Source organism: Lygodium microphyllum, chromosome 9 (genome assembly GCF_053477565.2).
Source record: "Lygodium microphyllum isolate KBCC chromosome 9, Lygodium_microphyllum_v1.1.10, whole genome shotgun sequence".
Lineage (NCBI taxonomy): Eukaryota > Viridiplantae > Streptophyta > Polypodiopsida > Schizaeales > Lygodiaceae > Lygodium > Lygodium microphyllum.
In genome coordinates this window covers 122,583,862-122,600,682 of record NC_141143.1, presented here as the reverse complement: position 1 = coordinate 122,600,682, position 16,821 = coordinate 122,583,862, and the positions used below count along the sequence as shown (strand labels likewise).

The 16,821-nt window shown below is 44.2% G+C and overlaps 1 protein-coding gene across 1 annotated transcript; it reads right to left on the bottom strand.

Moving 5' to 3' along the window:
- Positions 1-63: 63 nt before the first annotated feature.
- LOC148031521 (uncharacterized) lies at positions 64-16,185 on the bottom strand. Its single transcript, XM_087685046.1, has 4 exons — positions 15,524-16,185; positions 14,433-14,943; positions 946-1,060; positions 64-846 (listed from the first exon to the last, which is right to left on the bottom strand). Exons 1-4 carry the CDS (start codon positions 16,009-16,011, stop codon positions 701-703), a joined length of 1,260 nt encoding a protein of 419 aa, XP_087541172.1. The 5' UTR covers positions 16,012-16,185; the 3' UTR covers positions 64-700.
- Positions 16,186-16,821: the final 636 nt, after the last annotated feature.

The following is a 16,821-nucleotide window of genomic DNA, read 5'->3' as shown; positions in this document are numbered from 1 at the left end:
AAAAGGCTGGCCCACTGGCGAAGTTTTTGAACTTTATAGGGTTTAGCAAAGATTTAACATTGTCAATCGCATGTTAAAACTTTTTATATAAATGAATATCGTCTCTTTGTGAGTTGGGTGTGGATATGAGAGTTGGATGGGGGATCTCCCCTACCTAAATGTGTCCACTATCCTAAAAACACGGGTGCAAGTGTATTTCAACGGGTGGTGCAACAGCCCTTTTTATGGTGCACCACCCCATCCACCCGGGGCAATGTGTAACCAGCCTAAAAATCATGCAAAGTTCTAACATAGGCAATGTGTAACCAGCCTAAAAATAATGCATGCACCTAGTAGCTAGGCTAAACGCTATTATGGATGAATTAACTGGGTGCGAAGTGGTGCTCCTGCAGATGGTTTGCAATATAGTGCCATAATCATTGGGCTGAAAAACAAGAGTGGAGAGAGAACTCCTAGTAATAACTGTATTAGCCATAGTTGCTTCAGGATAAAGTCACGAGTTGCTCAAGCCTTTATTCCTTTTTGTTTTGTGAAAAGATCAGTGTGTCAGACATCAAATAGTATACAAAGCGGCCAAACAATCATGTCTTTCATCCACAGTGTACAAGTCCATCAGCATCCATTTACTGTGAGCTCTCAGCAAATTGTGCATTTCTAATATTTTGAGCAACCCCATCATCATCTGTTTACTATGGCATCATCAGGAAATTGTGCCATATGATTGCACATACATCTGTTTCTCAACCTGATGAAACTTCTCACAGGATCCAATGTGACAGCCTTTGAAGGTACTGCTCTTAAGAGGGTTTGAAGACTTGCATCTTTCTAAGCTAAAAGGGCCCTTGTCTGATTACCTGAATTGCATTTTGTCAGATCAATAGCAAGAATATTGGTTGAACTCAAGCAGACAATTTTAAATCTGATATTTTAAATTGTGCAACTTACCAGGGCTATTAATAACTTCTAAGGAGAAGGCACAGCTTGATTTTGTTTGCACCTGTGATTCCTTGAACCTTCTAGAAAGTAATAACTTCTTTACTTCTAACTCATGTACTCTTTTCTGCAATCACAAGAGTTTAAACAGAAAATAATTAGCGGCAGCCAAGTACCAACTTGCAATTTCTACAAACTAACTCAAAAAATGTAAATGAACCAGAGTTTGGTCTGTCCTCAAAAGAATGGGTGGATCTTAAGAAGCTTCTTTACACAATCCACATTGTGGTTGCCATGCTTCACAAGTATCTCGTCAGTAAATGTTTTTAATAAATCTTGAAGTCACATCTGCATATTTAGCGCATGCATGCGAGTGTGCAAGCTACATTTGTTTGAGAGTACATGTGTTGGTGAGTGGGTGCATACATATGTCATGCATGCAAATGTACATGCATGAGTGTGTGCGCACGCACGCATGTGTGAGAGCGCAAATGAGGAGGCTCACACTGGTCTGCTCTGAAAGGCTGAAAATTGCATTTTCTTCATCATCCTTGCCTGCTCTATTCAGGTGCAACACAACTGGGGCACAGTCATGGCCTGCTGGACTGCAGTTGTCATCCTGAACTGCTGCTCTATAAAAACACTCTTCTCTTATCATTGCACCTGGCATGATCTGCAGGGATTCCTCTTTGCTTGCACGACTTAAGGATTCTTCTCTATTACTGCTGTTCCCTTTCCATCAGCCTCTGGCTGTAAAGCATGACAGAACAGTGTTCTGCATCAGCAAAGCAGCACCTGTACATGACCTTCATTCTCCTCCACCAAACTTCCTTCTTGTCTTTGTTCATTTTCAGCTTGAAACAATGGTTCAGAACCAGCAGGTTGCTTCCTGCAGGTCATGTCACAATGTGTTCTTGAACGGAGTTTTTTCTTCCAAAGAAAAGAAAGATCCTATTTAAACATCCCCTTGGAACAAAGTATCCCAAGGCAAAGTATAAAGTGCAAAATGCCCTTGTGAGGGACTTCCAAAACAAAATATATATACAACAAAGGGGACGTCTATTACAAAGCCTGAGCAAATAACCAGTTGGGAGGTTTGTGGTGCCAAAGCATATATGGCTTACAATGAAAGAAAGTGCCACAATCCCAAATCCTGAGAAAGGCATCTCACCTCATAATCTCTAAACTGCCCTGCCTCCTCTTCCATCTCCCGCAAAGAGTATGGACTATCTGTATCCGAATCCTAGAGAGAGTCTCTACAATTTTAATGCTTACCTTTGGCATTATTAAGTTATGCACATGTGAAATCCAAGTTATTTAAGTGACAATGAGACCTTAGTAACCCTGATGATCAATGGGTGACATTGGCAAAACTTGTACAAAGTTATGCTAGACAAGTGCTTGTGGGTGCCTAATGTCAATTTGGATCTAGGCCATTAAATGTCCAATGTTAACATTAGCAAGACCATGCATTAATTAATAAATTAATGCTAAGTCCAAGGCCAATCAATGTTGGGACATTAAATGTCCCATGGGGGATAGCACATTAATTGTGGATAGGCACCAACCAATTTTTTGGGCCAGGTCAAAAGAATAATTAATTAAACTCGAAATTACTTTTGGAAAGTTGCCAAGTCACAAAACTAGCTGCCATTTGTCAAAACTTCCCGTGCAAACTAGAGGAGGGTTGTTTGGGGAGTGGATAAGGGTCATTCTAGCATTGAGAGGCTGAGGGAGGAAGGAAGAGCCATTGGATGAGCTCTAAGAGAAATGATAGCTAATCATGCAACATGACACGACAAGGACAATAGGTTTCCTTCTCCGCCTCAATGAGACAGCAACAAAAGAGGAGGACTAACCAGTTGCACCCGAGTTTTACTCCCCTGTGGAAGCTGTTGGTGCCATCGAAATTGCCATCAAAGACACTGATCAAAAGATACTCCTTTTAATTGATTCTCTCTCTCTCTACATCTTCCTCTCTCCTCCTCTGATAATCCCTCAACCATTCTCGGCAATAGTTTGAAGTGAAGAGCAATTGTAGAAATTGCTGCTGAAAACCCCAATTTACAGCAAAAATTAGGGTTTCCACATCATGAAGAGATTTACAGCTGAACCAAAGGGTAGCCCATTCACCAATTATCATGGCCTACATGCAAGAGATCGCAGGCCCAATCTGAGCCCAAACTGTTGTACAATCAAGGGTTATTTTATGACCGTCAATTTATTGAAGATTGAAGGAGATCAGCTTATATCTCATTGTACATCAACCTTAGAGCAATACAAGATGAAGAAATAGGCACCAATTGTTAGGGCCAATCGCGTGTCGGCTGTCCGACATTAAGTCGTATAGTGTATTTTCAGATTTGTGTATTTAATGCTTGCTGCAAATTGCATTAAATGAGGTTATCACCACCCTTACCAAGAAGGAAGGTCGGTTTCATGGTTCCATTGTCGTGATACATCAACTCCATTGAGTAGATGGGCCCAAGACACTTGTGTGCAAGTCATGAAGTTGCATATTGCTGAATTTGAGATTAGTTGAGCACAATACAACAAGCATGTCTTCATTAATTGGTTCTAGCCATGATGATGCTTCACCATTTGAAGAAACATAAAGTAAAAACTAACTTGCACATTACATGTGCATCTCACATTTGCACATTTGATTAACACTTAAATTAAATGCTAAGCAAAGCATCAAAATTTCACGTCCTCTTGACACTTCAAGCCTAGAGAAAGCTAAGAGAGATGTTGAGCTAACATAAGCACTACATGCTGAATTAGCCACTTAGTAAGTCCCCCAAAATGCTTAATTAATGAAAATCCAAAATTGGTGCGTAGTTCGAGAGAGTTTTAAAACAATGCACAATACAAGGTCCCAAAGCTTTCTATAAATAGGCATGCTGCCCTCCATTCAATTCAATCTCGTTTTTGCAGGTTTCAAGCTCTCTTTCCAGCATCCTTGCTGATTTGAATTGTTTCAAACCAAGTGACTGCTGCTGATTGCTGCACTACTTTCGTACTGCCTGTCCACGTCAACATATTACTGTGCTTGCAAGCCCCAGCTGCCACCCAACCATCAGTGACCACTTTCCAGCTGTCATCATCAGTCTACTACTGCTGCCACATCATCTGCTACCTACATTTACTGTGCAGACTGCTGCCACATCATCAATAAAAAATCTGTGATTGTAGTTTTCTCTCTCCTTTGCTTGTCCAACAACCAACACCACTCACTGCTGCGTTTGCTACTAACCAACATCCTAGGCTGCCTTTGTTGTATTTCAGGATCCATCAAGAGTACCACACTCTCCCACTCAGCACCTTTGCCACAACCCTCCAAACACGAGCGTTTGGAGTACAATTTTCAATCCTACAAGATTTGTCTTTTGCGTGAGCATTGTATATTCAATATTCAGTCGTTCATTCAAATTACACTGTTCATTGTCTCTGAGTTACCCTAACCCTAGTTACGTTCTTTTGAGTTTATGCTTTGTCGTACACTTTCATTTATGTCCTGCATTAGGGTATTTCTTCACATGGTATCAAAGCAAGGTTCTCTTCCATGAAACCTCAACCTTTGATGATCTGAAAGCCCTTCGCAAGAAACAAGAACAGCAGGAGGGCAAGATGACTTCAAACACACCTTCACCACATCATCATGATGCTCCCAAGCCTAGCTCATCACGCCACGAGATGGAGTGGGCTTCACAGCTTGCTCCTCCTTTCAACATGGCCAAAGAGTTTTCAGGTTACCATGGAGTCAAGTAACCACACAAGATCTCACAAACCCAATACAACCTCATCTTCACGTATCGAGCTCAACAATAGATTAAAGGTAAATTTCAGTTTTCCCCTTTAGATTCGGTACACCAATCTATTGATTTTGCAAGAAAAACAAAAGCCCCACAAAGGACTGGCCATCTTGATGTGGAAACTAACATCAAGTACAAACCATTTCCCTCTCTACCACCATCATCTTCATCTTTACCGCTTTCATCTTTTGCACAATATTCTCCACCTTCATTCACTTCTAGGTCAAATATGCACGTATTTACTTCTCAATCTTTTGAGTTTACTTCCTCTTTTCCGCAAGATATTGGTGATGCTCAGGATGAGGGAACTCTTCTTACCAAGTATTGGTTCATAAGCCCTGAAGAGGACAGATTTTTCTTTTCAAACTCAAGAAAAGCTAAACAAAAATTGCAAGAATCCATGGTGAGTGCTCCTTCATCTTTTCCTTCAGCTTAACATCTTATGGTCAATTTGATTTTGGTGATTCATCTTTCCCATCATTTGCATTTAATGGACAAAAGGAACCTAACACATTTCCCACAACTACACAAATGACAAATCCATTTAATCTCCCATCCACTAATTCTATTGCACCATCCTTTTAGCCTCCGAACCTAACACATTTCCCACAACTACACAAATGACAAATCCATTTAATCTCCCACCCACTAGTTCTATTGCACCATCCTTTCAGCCTCCACTAGTTCTATTGCACCATCCTTTTAGCCTCCGAACCTAACACATTTCCCACAACTACACAAATGACAAATCCATTTAATCTCCCACCCACTAGTTCTATTGCACCATCCTTTTAGCCTCCATTCTTACGTATCTTCACACATCACACTCATTCTTACGTATCTTCACACATCACACTGAGGGATCCTTCACCCTTAGGCATGCCCTTTAGAACCTCGTTTTTTCCTTAGTCGAATGGTGTCTCCCTAACGGAGATTCATCCTCCCACCCCCACACATTCGGGTTTTTCACGGCTTGGGAATGCCACCCAACCTTCACCAAGTGTGGATTAGTTAGTACCACAAGTTTACCTCCATGGCATTATCCTATGGGCCTTCTGGTCCTTTTGTTGTGCCCCAGCCGACCGTTAGTCACGGCTTACCTATCTCGATGCCTCCATCTCCACCAGCACTTATGAAAACATTCATATTTCAGTGCCTCTGCATCAATTAGCACCCATTGGACATTTTTCAACCTATTTCTGACTACCCACCTCCCCCTCCTACTTATCCCCCTCCACCACCTCCTTATCCCTCTTCTTTCACTTATCCGACACCTCATGGTTTTTCCTCTTCATTAGCAAACATGCCTTTATTAACAAGACTCATTTTAACAGATCAAACTTCACTACTTGGTCGAACCTAATGAGACATGTCCTTGACTCACAAAACCTATGGGAACATGTCCAATGGTTGGAACCCCAAACTGATCTCGCACTTGTTCCATATAAGGTTGTCTGCTCATGAAGGCTAGAAATGCCTCTGCTATTGTCGAGCTGATGCAATGTCTATTACCTAAATTTCATTCATAGCTTCAACATTTTAACATAGTATCCAAACATTGGGCACACTTGACTGACCGCTATGGGACACGGGATAGGATCTATCGTATCAATTTGAAGCATGAGCTCCAAAACTTAAAAATTTTTTAGCAAGATGACTTGAAAGTCAAGTTGGTTGAGTATAGGCACCTTCTAATAGAGTTCTCTACCACATGGGCTCCTAAGTCCTCGGACGATCAAATCACATTGTTTCTAAACAAGCTACCAAGGAGATACTTCCATTTTGTGCAGCAAGTGATCTCACAACCAACTATGCCCACATTCTATGAATTTGAGTGTAAGTTGATGCATTATGCTTGGTTGTTTGATCATCTCTCATTGCTTCTTCTCACAAGGGCAAACAAGGAAAGGACAAACAAAATCAATATTCCAATCAAAATCCAAAAAAAAAAAAAAAAACTTAAAATTACAATCACAATCAAACTAGTGATACCCAAGGAAACTCCCAATCCTCTCTAAAACTCGTGTTGCAAAATGTAACAAAGAAAAATCAATATTGTCAACATTATCAGAAGGCTGGCCACTTTGACGACGAGTGTCAATCAAAGGCAAGAGACACAGCAGCAAAAGCTAAAACACAAACCTTCGATCCTCATTCGACCAACCCCCAGCAAGGTAAGCAAAGTGGTGGCAACCCTCAGCAGGGGCAATGGCAAGACCAAATCCACGCTGCCACCAATCAAGCATCACAATTGACAATATTCTCAATGCTAGAGGGCTTGTTTGACTGATCTATAGAGGCCCACATCGTCTTCATAGAGACATTTGAGGATGCAAGTCTTATCCACATCTACAAGTTACCTGTTGACGAGGTGATTGCAGAGGCCCACTCATCACAACCATGTACTTCAACTACTTCTTGAATTGTGGACAATGGAGCTACTCATCATATGGCACATCAAGCACATTTTCATTTCTCAAGCCCTTGCAACCACGCACATCCACATTGGGAACTCCTCTATCACAATTCAGGCTCACAATCACATCAATTTTTCCACTGACCAAGGCTCGAATCGCACTAAACTGAGAACTTATTATCCGTTCAACAACTTTGTCGATTGGGTTAAGCAATCTTCTCAGTGCGACCCCAATCAAGGTCCTTGACTCTTAGGCCAGTTTAGTGATTGCTCGCGATGAGACACAACCTAGTGGTTTGTATCACATGGCATAATTTCTTTCCGAGCTGGCTGAGGGCTCTTAAGTTTCATTGCTTCCAGGCTTCAGCCGCTACAGGGGAGTCTACGAACTCTAAGCGTCTTTGGCATTTTCACCAAGGACATCTCAAATATGACCCTTTATGAGTTGTTGCATCGACACATGGTTGATGGCCTTCCCCACCTGAAGCTATCATGGGATGTTTATAAAGCTTATCGACTCAGGAAGTACCATCATACCCCATTCCCTCGACAGTCTATAGATAGAGCTAAGACGCCTCTTAAATTGATTCATGTTGACCTTTGTGGACCATGTGGGATTCGGGGATCCTTCCATTGGATTCCACTCCAAAGGGCCCTAAAAGATCTATCATGTTTGCACCTCAAGCTTTATTTGCATCATCATTTACAATTAATTACATAGTGCCATAGTTGCATCTGTACATCGTACGTTATTGTTCGTGCTGTAAGATACAATACGTATCCGTAATACGAATTCATGCAATCAAACTAGGCGTTTCTAGCCACTACGCCTGGAGTGTTTCTCCGTGTTCCTACGCATTTCCATCTGTCTTTTTTAGGCTTATGTCATCTTGGGTGGCACTTTAGGGGGGTGGGAAGCCTTGGATACTTCAACCCACCCCCTTTTCCAACTATGCACTCCTCCCCCACTCCCCCTTGGATTCCATCCAAGTGGCACCCCTGTTTGACTATTGATCCCTCTTTGACTATTTGACCCTTCTCTCATCTACAAAAGATGGTCCTCTCCTCCATCCTTCCACACCAATTCAACAAGCGTTTTTAATTCTCATCTCCCTCTCTTAGATCTTGAATCTCAATGGTGATTTGTGATTCGTGCAACTCTAGCCTCTCACTCTCCCCTCTTTCCCACACCCTATCAAGGCTCAAGGCTCAAGACTCTCCCATTCCCTCTCACTCACTCTTGCTCAAGGCTCTAGTCTCTGAAGGCCCAACAATCTCATGTGATGAAGCATAGAAGCCTTGAGCAAAGGCTTTGTGAAAAGATTTGCAACATTGTCTGTCGCAGGACAATAGACCACTGCTAACTTGGAATCCATAATCCACTCTCGTACACAATGATACTAAACCTCTATGTGCTTTGTATGAGCATGAAACTGTTAGAGTGCGCAACAAAAGAAGGAACACGAACACACAGAGAGAAAGCAGAAAATAAAGGAAAAAATACTACACTGACTAAAGATGAATACTGAATACAATGATGTGGACTGATCAATCCCTGCACGCAGCCCAAGGTGTCAGTGAGGACACCAAATCACGCTGCAATGATGGCAGCACCACATTTGAGAGTGTCTAGGAGCCACAGTGCTGAAATCTGCAAGAAGAGTAATCAGCCAAGTGTGGGCTATGGCTATAGATGCCCAAACACCTCTAAAACTGGCCAATTGATAAAAAAGCCTCTAAATCTGGCAAACCTGCAAAATAGGTGATATGACTGCAATAAATGTAGTCTGACTGCACATAAAAAATGGGAAAATAATGACAAAGTATCCCAGGTAGTCGTGGAGCAAGTAGGCACTGTCAAGGGGTGGAATCCAACAAACTAACAAAGAAAACGCACAAGAAATGTGTCTAAAATGGAGGAAATGCATAGAAATGCACACTAAATTGTCAGAGCTCCAATGTCTCTATCAAACTCTGACAGGAGCTCACAACCAGGAGATGATAGACTAACATGACTAAATAGGGCAGGCTAACACCCCCTCTCAAATCCTCGGAGTGTCTGAAGACCCAACAATCTCATACTATGAAGCATAGAAGCCTTGGGCAAAGGCTGTTGAGAAACCCTTCACCCGCAGTTTGCATTTTTGCCTTTCTGCGTTTTGCATTGAGGGTTTGCGTTTAGGGTTTATAGCCCCAAAAAGGAGCACCATCCTAGACTGACTATGCCTATTTATAGGCCACTCTCTCATTCATTCCTCATGACTAATTCATTCGGTCTGTCACCTCTTCTCTCCAACCTCTCCACTACCCTCACACCCCTTCAAGAGGACATTGCGATTCGTAGTTCGTGGTTGTCTTCATCATCTTCCTTCTGCTACGGCACCCTTGTTCCCTGGTATCACATTCACTCCATGATTCAGATCTTCATCATTCCATTCATCAGAGTTTCTTCTCTATTCTCTTCTCTTCTCCATGTTTGCTGAGTTCACTCTGTGTTCCTCCCTGCAAACCCTATTGTCTCGCTGGTACGTCATCTTTTGACAAAGGCTTCGTGAAGAGATCTGCCGCATTGTTCTCTCTGCGACGGTGGCCACTGCTAGCTCGAAATCCACGATCCGCTCACGAACATAGTGATACTAAACCTCAATGTGTTTCATGCAGGCATGAAACACTCGGTTCTTCGCCAAAGCAAAAGCACTCTGATTGTCCACACATGACTCCGTGTCTGTGGAAAGCCAATCTCCGCCAAGGAGCCAAACTACCTCCATGGCGGCCACTGCTAGCTCGAAATCCACGATCCGCTCACGAACATAGTGATACTAAACCTCAATGTGTTTCATGCAAGCATGAAACACTCGGTTCTTCGCCAAAGCAAAAGCGCTCTGATTGTCCACACATGACTCCGTGTCTGTGGAAAGCCAATCTCCGCCAAGGAGCCAAACTACCTCCATGGCCGTCAAACATAGGGCACAATACTCAATCTCTATAGAAGAAAGGGCCACAATAGGCTGATTCTTACTGCTCCAAGAGATAGCTCCTAATCCAAAGGCCACAATAGGCTGCTTCTTCTTACTCCAAGAGATAGCTCATGATCCAAGGGAGAAGACATGACCTATAGTGGACCGTCTCAAATCCACATCACCTGCCCAATCAAAGTCATTCCATCTAGAAAGAGTAGCCTACTCTCCATACATGATACCGTAGGATCAAGTTCCCAATTAATACCGAAGAACATGCAAGGCTATCCTCCAGTGATCTTGTGTAGGAGTCTTCATAAAAGAAAACAACAGAGCCACCACAAAAGAAATATTTGGCCGAGTGTGGATAAGCCAGATAAGGAAGCCAACAAGACACCTGTAACAGGTAGCGTCTACAAGGGGATCTCCTATTGCCACAAGCTTGGACTCAAGGTCCATGGGGCAAGAAATAGACCGACATTCAACCATACCAAACTCTGAAAGTAACTCAAAGATATACTTGTGCTGCGAGATAAAAATGCCCACAATAGGCTGCTTCTTCTTACTCCAAGAGATAGCTCTTGATCCAAGGGAGAAGACATGACCTATAGTGGACCGTCTCAAATCCACATCACCTGCCCAATCAAAGTCATTCCATCTAGAAAGAGTAGCCCACTCTCCATACATGATACCGTAGGATCAAGTTCCCAATTAATACCGAAGAACATGCAAGGCTATCCTCCAGTGATCTTGTGTAGGAGTCTTCATAAAAGAAAACAACAGAGCCACCACAAAAGAAATATTTGGCCGAGTGTGGATAAGCCAGATAAGGAAGCCAACAAGGCACCTGTAACAAGTAGCGTCTAAAAGGGGATCTCCTATTGCCACAAGCTTGGACTCAAGGTCCATGGGGCAAGAAATAGACCGACATTCAACCATACCAAACTCTGAAAGTAACTCAAAGATATACCTGTGCTGCGAGATAAAAATGCCCTTTGCCATCTGATAAATCTCTAGACCAAGGAAAAAGCGTAGGATCCCAAGATCCGTCATCTCAAACTCCTATCTCAAAATATCTAGAGTTTGGTCAACCTCCGCAGAAGCACTCCCTGTATGATGAGATCATCCACATATAAGATAATCAAAACAAAGTTGTCATCCGCAACCTGATAGTAAAGGTTAGGGTCGTGAGTTGATCTCTGGAAGCAATTGTCACAAAAGAAGCGATCAATCCTTTGATACCAAGCTCTAGGAGCTTGCTTCAGGCCATAGAGAGCCTTTCGCAATCCATAAACATGGTCCTCCTTCCCCTACACAAGAAAACCTGGAGACTAGGAGACATAAATCTCCTCATCGAGGATGCCATTCAAGAAGGCAAACTTGGCGTCCATCTAATAAAAGGCCGGTGATGGTGGATTACAAGAGCCAAAATAGCCCAAATAGTAGACATTCAAGCCATAGGTGTAAAAGTCTCAAAATAGTCCAAACCAGCCATCTGTGCAAAACCCTTGGCAACAAGCCCAGCCTTATGCTTGTCCAAGGAACATCTACAAGATACCAATCACCTTCTGTTGTCGAGTACATGGAACCAACTTCCAAGTCTGATTTCGCTTGATAGAGTTGAGTGCATCCTGCATAGCCCATCCCCAAACATCCTACGCAAGACCCTCATCAACTGAAGTAGACTCACTGTCATGGAGAATCTGGGTCATAAGAGCATAGTTCACACAAAATGAACTATCCCGTTGGGCCTATAAACACGTTGATCTGCGTGGACCTATAGGAGTAGCAAGAAAACGGGTAACACATGCATCCGCCATGAGTCGTCTATACCACCAAGGAATAGTAATAGACTCATCATGCAACAAGAGAGGCTGTGGAGCCTCCAAAATCTGCAAAGCACCTGGTTGGGAAAGGGACTCCCCCTCACTAAGTAAAGGTATATCCTTGTCTGAAGGAAGCTTCCTAGCTGACGGCTATGCATCCCTAGAAGGGTAAGGGGAGGCAGAAGCGGCGGGGATACTCTCTAAAGGAGTAGAGAAACCCGTCAACGGTGGTAGGGAAGCTCGAGTAGAAGAAGGAGAAGGAGGTGGTGGTGATGGTGGTGGAGGGAAAGTGGGAGTGGGAGTGGGAGTGGGAGTGGGAGTGGGAGTGGGAGTGGGAGTGGGAGTGGAAGGAGCCAATGACAAAGGGGTGCGAAGAGGTAACGTGGGGAAAAGGAGAGGTATAGAGGGCAAGGGAGGAGCAATTGATGACGAAGAATCACCTGCACTAGAACCATCAATCGGATCCTCGAAGGCCGCAGCCTCGTCAAAGATCACATCCCTACTCACCTCAATCTTTTGTCCATAGTTACTAGAAACAAGAAACGGGAACGGGATCCCCCAAAACGAGGGGAACACCCAAAGTTAGGAAACAGGAACGAAGGGAACCGCAAATCCCATGGGAGACGGGCTTGGCAGTCGAGTGGCCAGGCAATAGGACCAGGTAGTCAAGAGAGGCGCAAGAAACGAGAGGCGGGTTAGGCAAGAGAGACAGGCAAGAGAGGCAGGAGTCATGGGCTAGCTGGTACGAGGCGAGACAAGATAGGATCGATGTTTTCCTTCTTTTTTTTTAATGCCCCGTTGCTGAAACGGCCTTTCCAAACAGGGAACGACCAAGGAACAACCCGGAACGGGCGGGAATGGAACAAGGAACGGACTGGAACATTCCGCCGGTGTTTCCTAGGCTTGGACCTCCCGAAACACGTTAATCCATTCCTAAGTGCCGGAAGGGGCATTCCCTATTTCTATACTTTTGTTTCATAGGATCATAGAGCCGATATTCCTTCATGGTAGTGTTGTACCCCATGAAGAGGAGCTTTCTCAACTTAGAGTCGAGCTTGGTCTTCCACTTCTTCTTGTCCACATGGACAAATGCATCGTAGCCAAAGATGTGAAAGTGAGACACCGAACCTCAAAAGACATCTTCACCTACAATGCCTGCACAAAACACAAAAAGCAGCCCCCTTTGACTATCAGAAGACAACCTACTAGGGCTCTTCTTCGCTTGTCCCGCTCCTTCTTCACCCGTCGGAGGCGATGAAAAGGTAATATCTGCACTTGAAGGCCCAAAACACAGCCTTCTTCCTTCTCTAACAGCAAAAACCGGCAACAGCTTCAGCAAATCTTCTCCTTTATCACACGTCCACGCTCGTCTCAGCATTGCTCTAATGTGCAGCCCTCCTGCTCGCACTTGAACACTGAAAACGCAGCCTTGTGTCGCGCTGAAATTTCCTCTTCAAATGGGTCCCCTAGGTCAATCCTTCAATGCTTTGATGCCATGCCAGAGTGAAGCAATGCAAAAGCGAATGACCAAGATAAAGAGTGAACAGACAGAGAAGAGAGAGAGAGAGAGAGAGAGAGAGAGAGATTGTGAAACGCAGAAAACCTGCAGTGAAGAATGCTGTATAAGGATGCAAAAATATACATGGGCGCAGAGAGAATATCTGCATGTGTCTCCACCTCAAAGATCTCAATCTCCGTCAGCCCCAAGGGCAATCTCCACAGTCTGCAGCCTGAAATCTGTGAAAACAACTATTGGAGACTGCTGAAGTCAGGGCCAAGAAAAATGCCATAAATAATACAGGTTGGCTGCACTGGACAGCAGCTGTCCGACCTGCACTGACCAACTGCAGCAAACCTGGCCGACTGTGCCACGTGGCAACTGTGCTCCCTGCTGCCTGCTGTATGGACTGACTGCCACGTGGACTGCCAGGTACAACTGCAGAGAAACTGCTCAGATCTATAACTGCGTGTCCACGGAATGCCAATCTCTAACACCCGCCACATCATCTGGTCTGCATTAAGATGATTTTGTAGAGGTTCACTTAGGAAGCTTGGTCTGTGCTAAAAGTAACATCATCTCGTTCGGCCAAGTCAATCGAGTGTCAGAAGCAGCAAACTGGCTGCAGAGAGACTCTAGACTATTGCACTTGCAGACATGCTGAAATCTATCTGACAATTTCAAAGCAGTCTGTTGCTTGTCCCAAGCTAGTGTCCTTGTTCCACTTGCTATTCTAAGTTAGGCAACACCTTCCAGAAGACATGCCAGGTAATCTTCAGAATGGAAATGTATTGCAATGTTCAGAGTGTTTTCCACAAGATCAACATGCACTTATCCTGGGGAAAAGTATTATCTCCCTACATACATCACATTTCAACTGGAATTATAATAAATTGTCACAAGAAGTTGAAGAACCTACAGAGGAGCAGACCCACTTTGTGATGCAGTATACTGATTCTCACACCCACATGATGATGCATTGCGTACCTTGCATTCTGAGAGTTCAACCATGGCAGCACTGGTTGCCCTCAAGATCCAATCGGCATGCTCAGCTGGAAAAGAAACTCTTGCTGGAGAATGGGATGAGGCTGAGGGTGAGTGAATCTTATCAAAGCACTCTGCCCCACAGCATAGCATTTCCTCTTCAAAGCTATCCAACTGTGACTCGCCCTTGAAAAGGTAGAGGTATACTGGCAATCCCATACGGACCCAAAAGTGAACATACACAAGACAGCATACACAGAAAGTCACAAAACATCGTCCAGGAATGCTCTTATCGCTGTGTGTCACAATTGTAACAGCATAGAGGAAAGTGCACAAAAGCGCTGTCCAGGCAAACTCGCACGAGGATTTGTATTCTGATGCAACCACATAGTCTTTGCAGTTCTTCAACTGGAAAAGAAGGAAGACCATGATCAAAAAGTAGATGATAGATACAGCTCCAAAAGATAACCATTTCCAGACGTTGCTCATGTGACAGTATGCACAAACAGTATCCCTGCAACATAATCAGGATGGGCTCTTGTTATAGGGAAGAAAGCATCATGACAAGGATGAAACATAATGGAAACCATCAACAAAATACACACCACAGAAAAATACAAGAAACAACTGGGAATAGACAATTGTTGGTAACATAATCACATGATATCTATCACAAACATGCAAAAGAAATGTTAGATAAGACAAATTCCCACTACAGATCCACATTGTGAATAATGACAATATCGTGCGTGGGGGTTACCAGCTCCCTGCCCCAACCACACCTAGCTAGGTATGCAGTCCCTCCCAAGAAGAAGGTCATGACATTGAACATTTTAGGGAAAAATGAGGGAAAAGAGCCCCTTTTCACGTATAATCTGAAAAACTTCTTGTGATGGTCTCTTTGTTGGACGCTCTACCAATTTGGTATACAATGGGTTTACCTGATGTTTGCTATCAAATTTATCATGAGAATGATGAAGCACGTGATTTTCCAGGGAGCCAACATCAAGATACCGCGCGAACAAAACATCAGAAGACGTGCATAAAATTTTACAGAAAGTGCAGAAATGAAAATGGAAGGAGCAGAGCCTTGCCCATACAGATGGCTGCCATGTAATGCTGTGGCAGTGCCAACAAAGACCAAGGTAGGAACCCAAAGTAAGGGGAGGTGAAGGATCCAAGTACGGTAAGATTTTTCCAAGACAGAGGCACGGGAGGAAAACACCAGAAGGTAGAGGCGGTGGAGCCGGAGGACAAGGGAGATAAGCCAGAGGCACGATCCAAAGGCAAGCCGGAGCCAGAAGCTCCAGAGGATGCAGTCACGAAGGAAGGGGATCCGGTTCTGGGGTATGTGCAGGGTTGTGACGAATGTGGACACGAGCCAGATGAAGCCCGAGACGGAGCTCAACAGGATGAGGGGGGCGCCGCCCTGGGCTATGACGTACGGCCGCCGCCGCATGTGCGTTGCGATCAGCACGTTGGCCCCGAAGAAGGGCAGCGCTGCCAGCAGCGCAGCCGCCATGAGGGCATAGTCCCAAGGCGACCCAGGCGGGTCCTTGCCGTCTAGGCACTTGTGCACCATCTCTGGTTTTTCCTGTTTCTTCTTTGCTTTCCTCTTCTTCTCTTCCGTGGGTCTGCTGGGTCCTCCTGTTCTTCTCTTCCTTGGGTCTGCTGGGTCCTCCTCCTCCTCCTCCTCCTCCTCCTCCTCTTCTTCTTCGAGCTCTGTAGCATCTGATACTGGTTTAAGGTCTAGATTTTATGGTCTCTTCTTCTTCTTCTTCCTCCTCCTCCTTCCTGTAGCACTTTGACACTGGGAAGCCACTCTTTCTCGTACCATCGCTGGTCAGTACCAGTAAGTCTCTCCTCTCTGTCAGACCATCGCTAGTCAACAGGGGTCGTCCTCAGCACGGCCAGTAGATTGTCACGAAAATGAAGGTAAATCCTAAGATGGAGACTCGAGAGTATGAATGGACGTTCCAAATCTTTGTAGAGAGGCGCAAAGGAAGACGTTCCAAATCCTTCTGTGAGGGAACAAAATACTCACACATCTAAAATGTTTAACCCAGGGTCCAATAAAGTGGCATTATCTTCTTGGTGTTGAACAATTGGAATTTGGCAATATCTATACTATTAGTTAACTAGAGGTGGGGGGCGGGTGCCACGTGGCAGACCCCCACCTCCCCCACAAGGAAAAAAAAGAGAACGCAGGGGCGGGTGTCACGCGTCCAGCCCCCGCCCCTGCCCGCGAAAATCACGCCCGACGAGTCTAGGCGCAGAGCACCTAGTCCTTTCTTACTAGAAATACTTTACTTTGAAAAAGATCCTAGTTGTTGACCTAACACTCCTATTCAATCTCAGACACTTGTTTCATAAAAAGAAAAATGTTATCATA

What these genes read in the sequence shown, in the direction of transcription:
- LOC148031521 (XM_087685046.1), bottom strand. Translation starts at nt 16,011, where the DNA reads ATGGTGCACAAGTGCCTAGACGGCAAGGACCCGCCTGGGTCGCCTTGG. An exon ending in TTGAACTCTCAGAATGCAAG is followed by an intron (nt 1,061 to 14,432) that starts GTACGCAATGCA and finishes TTGTGATTGCAG; the next exon opens with AAAAGAGTACATGAGTTAGA. An exon ending in AGAAGTTATTAATAGCCCTG is followed by an intron (nt 847 to 945) that starts GTAAGTTGCACA and finishes TCAGGTAATCAG; the next exon opens with ACAAGGGCCCTTTTAGCTTA.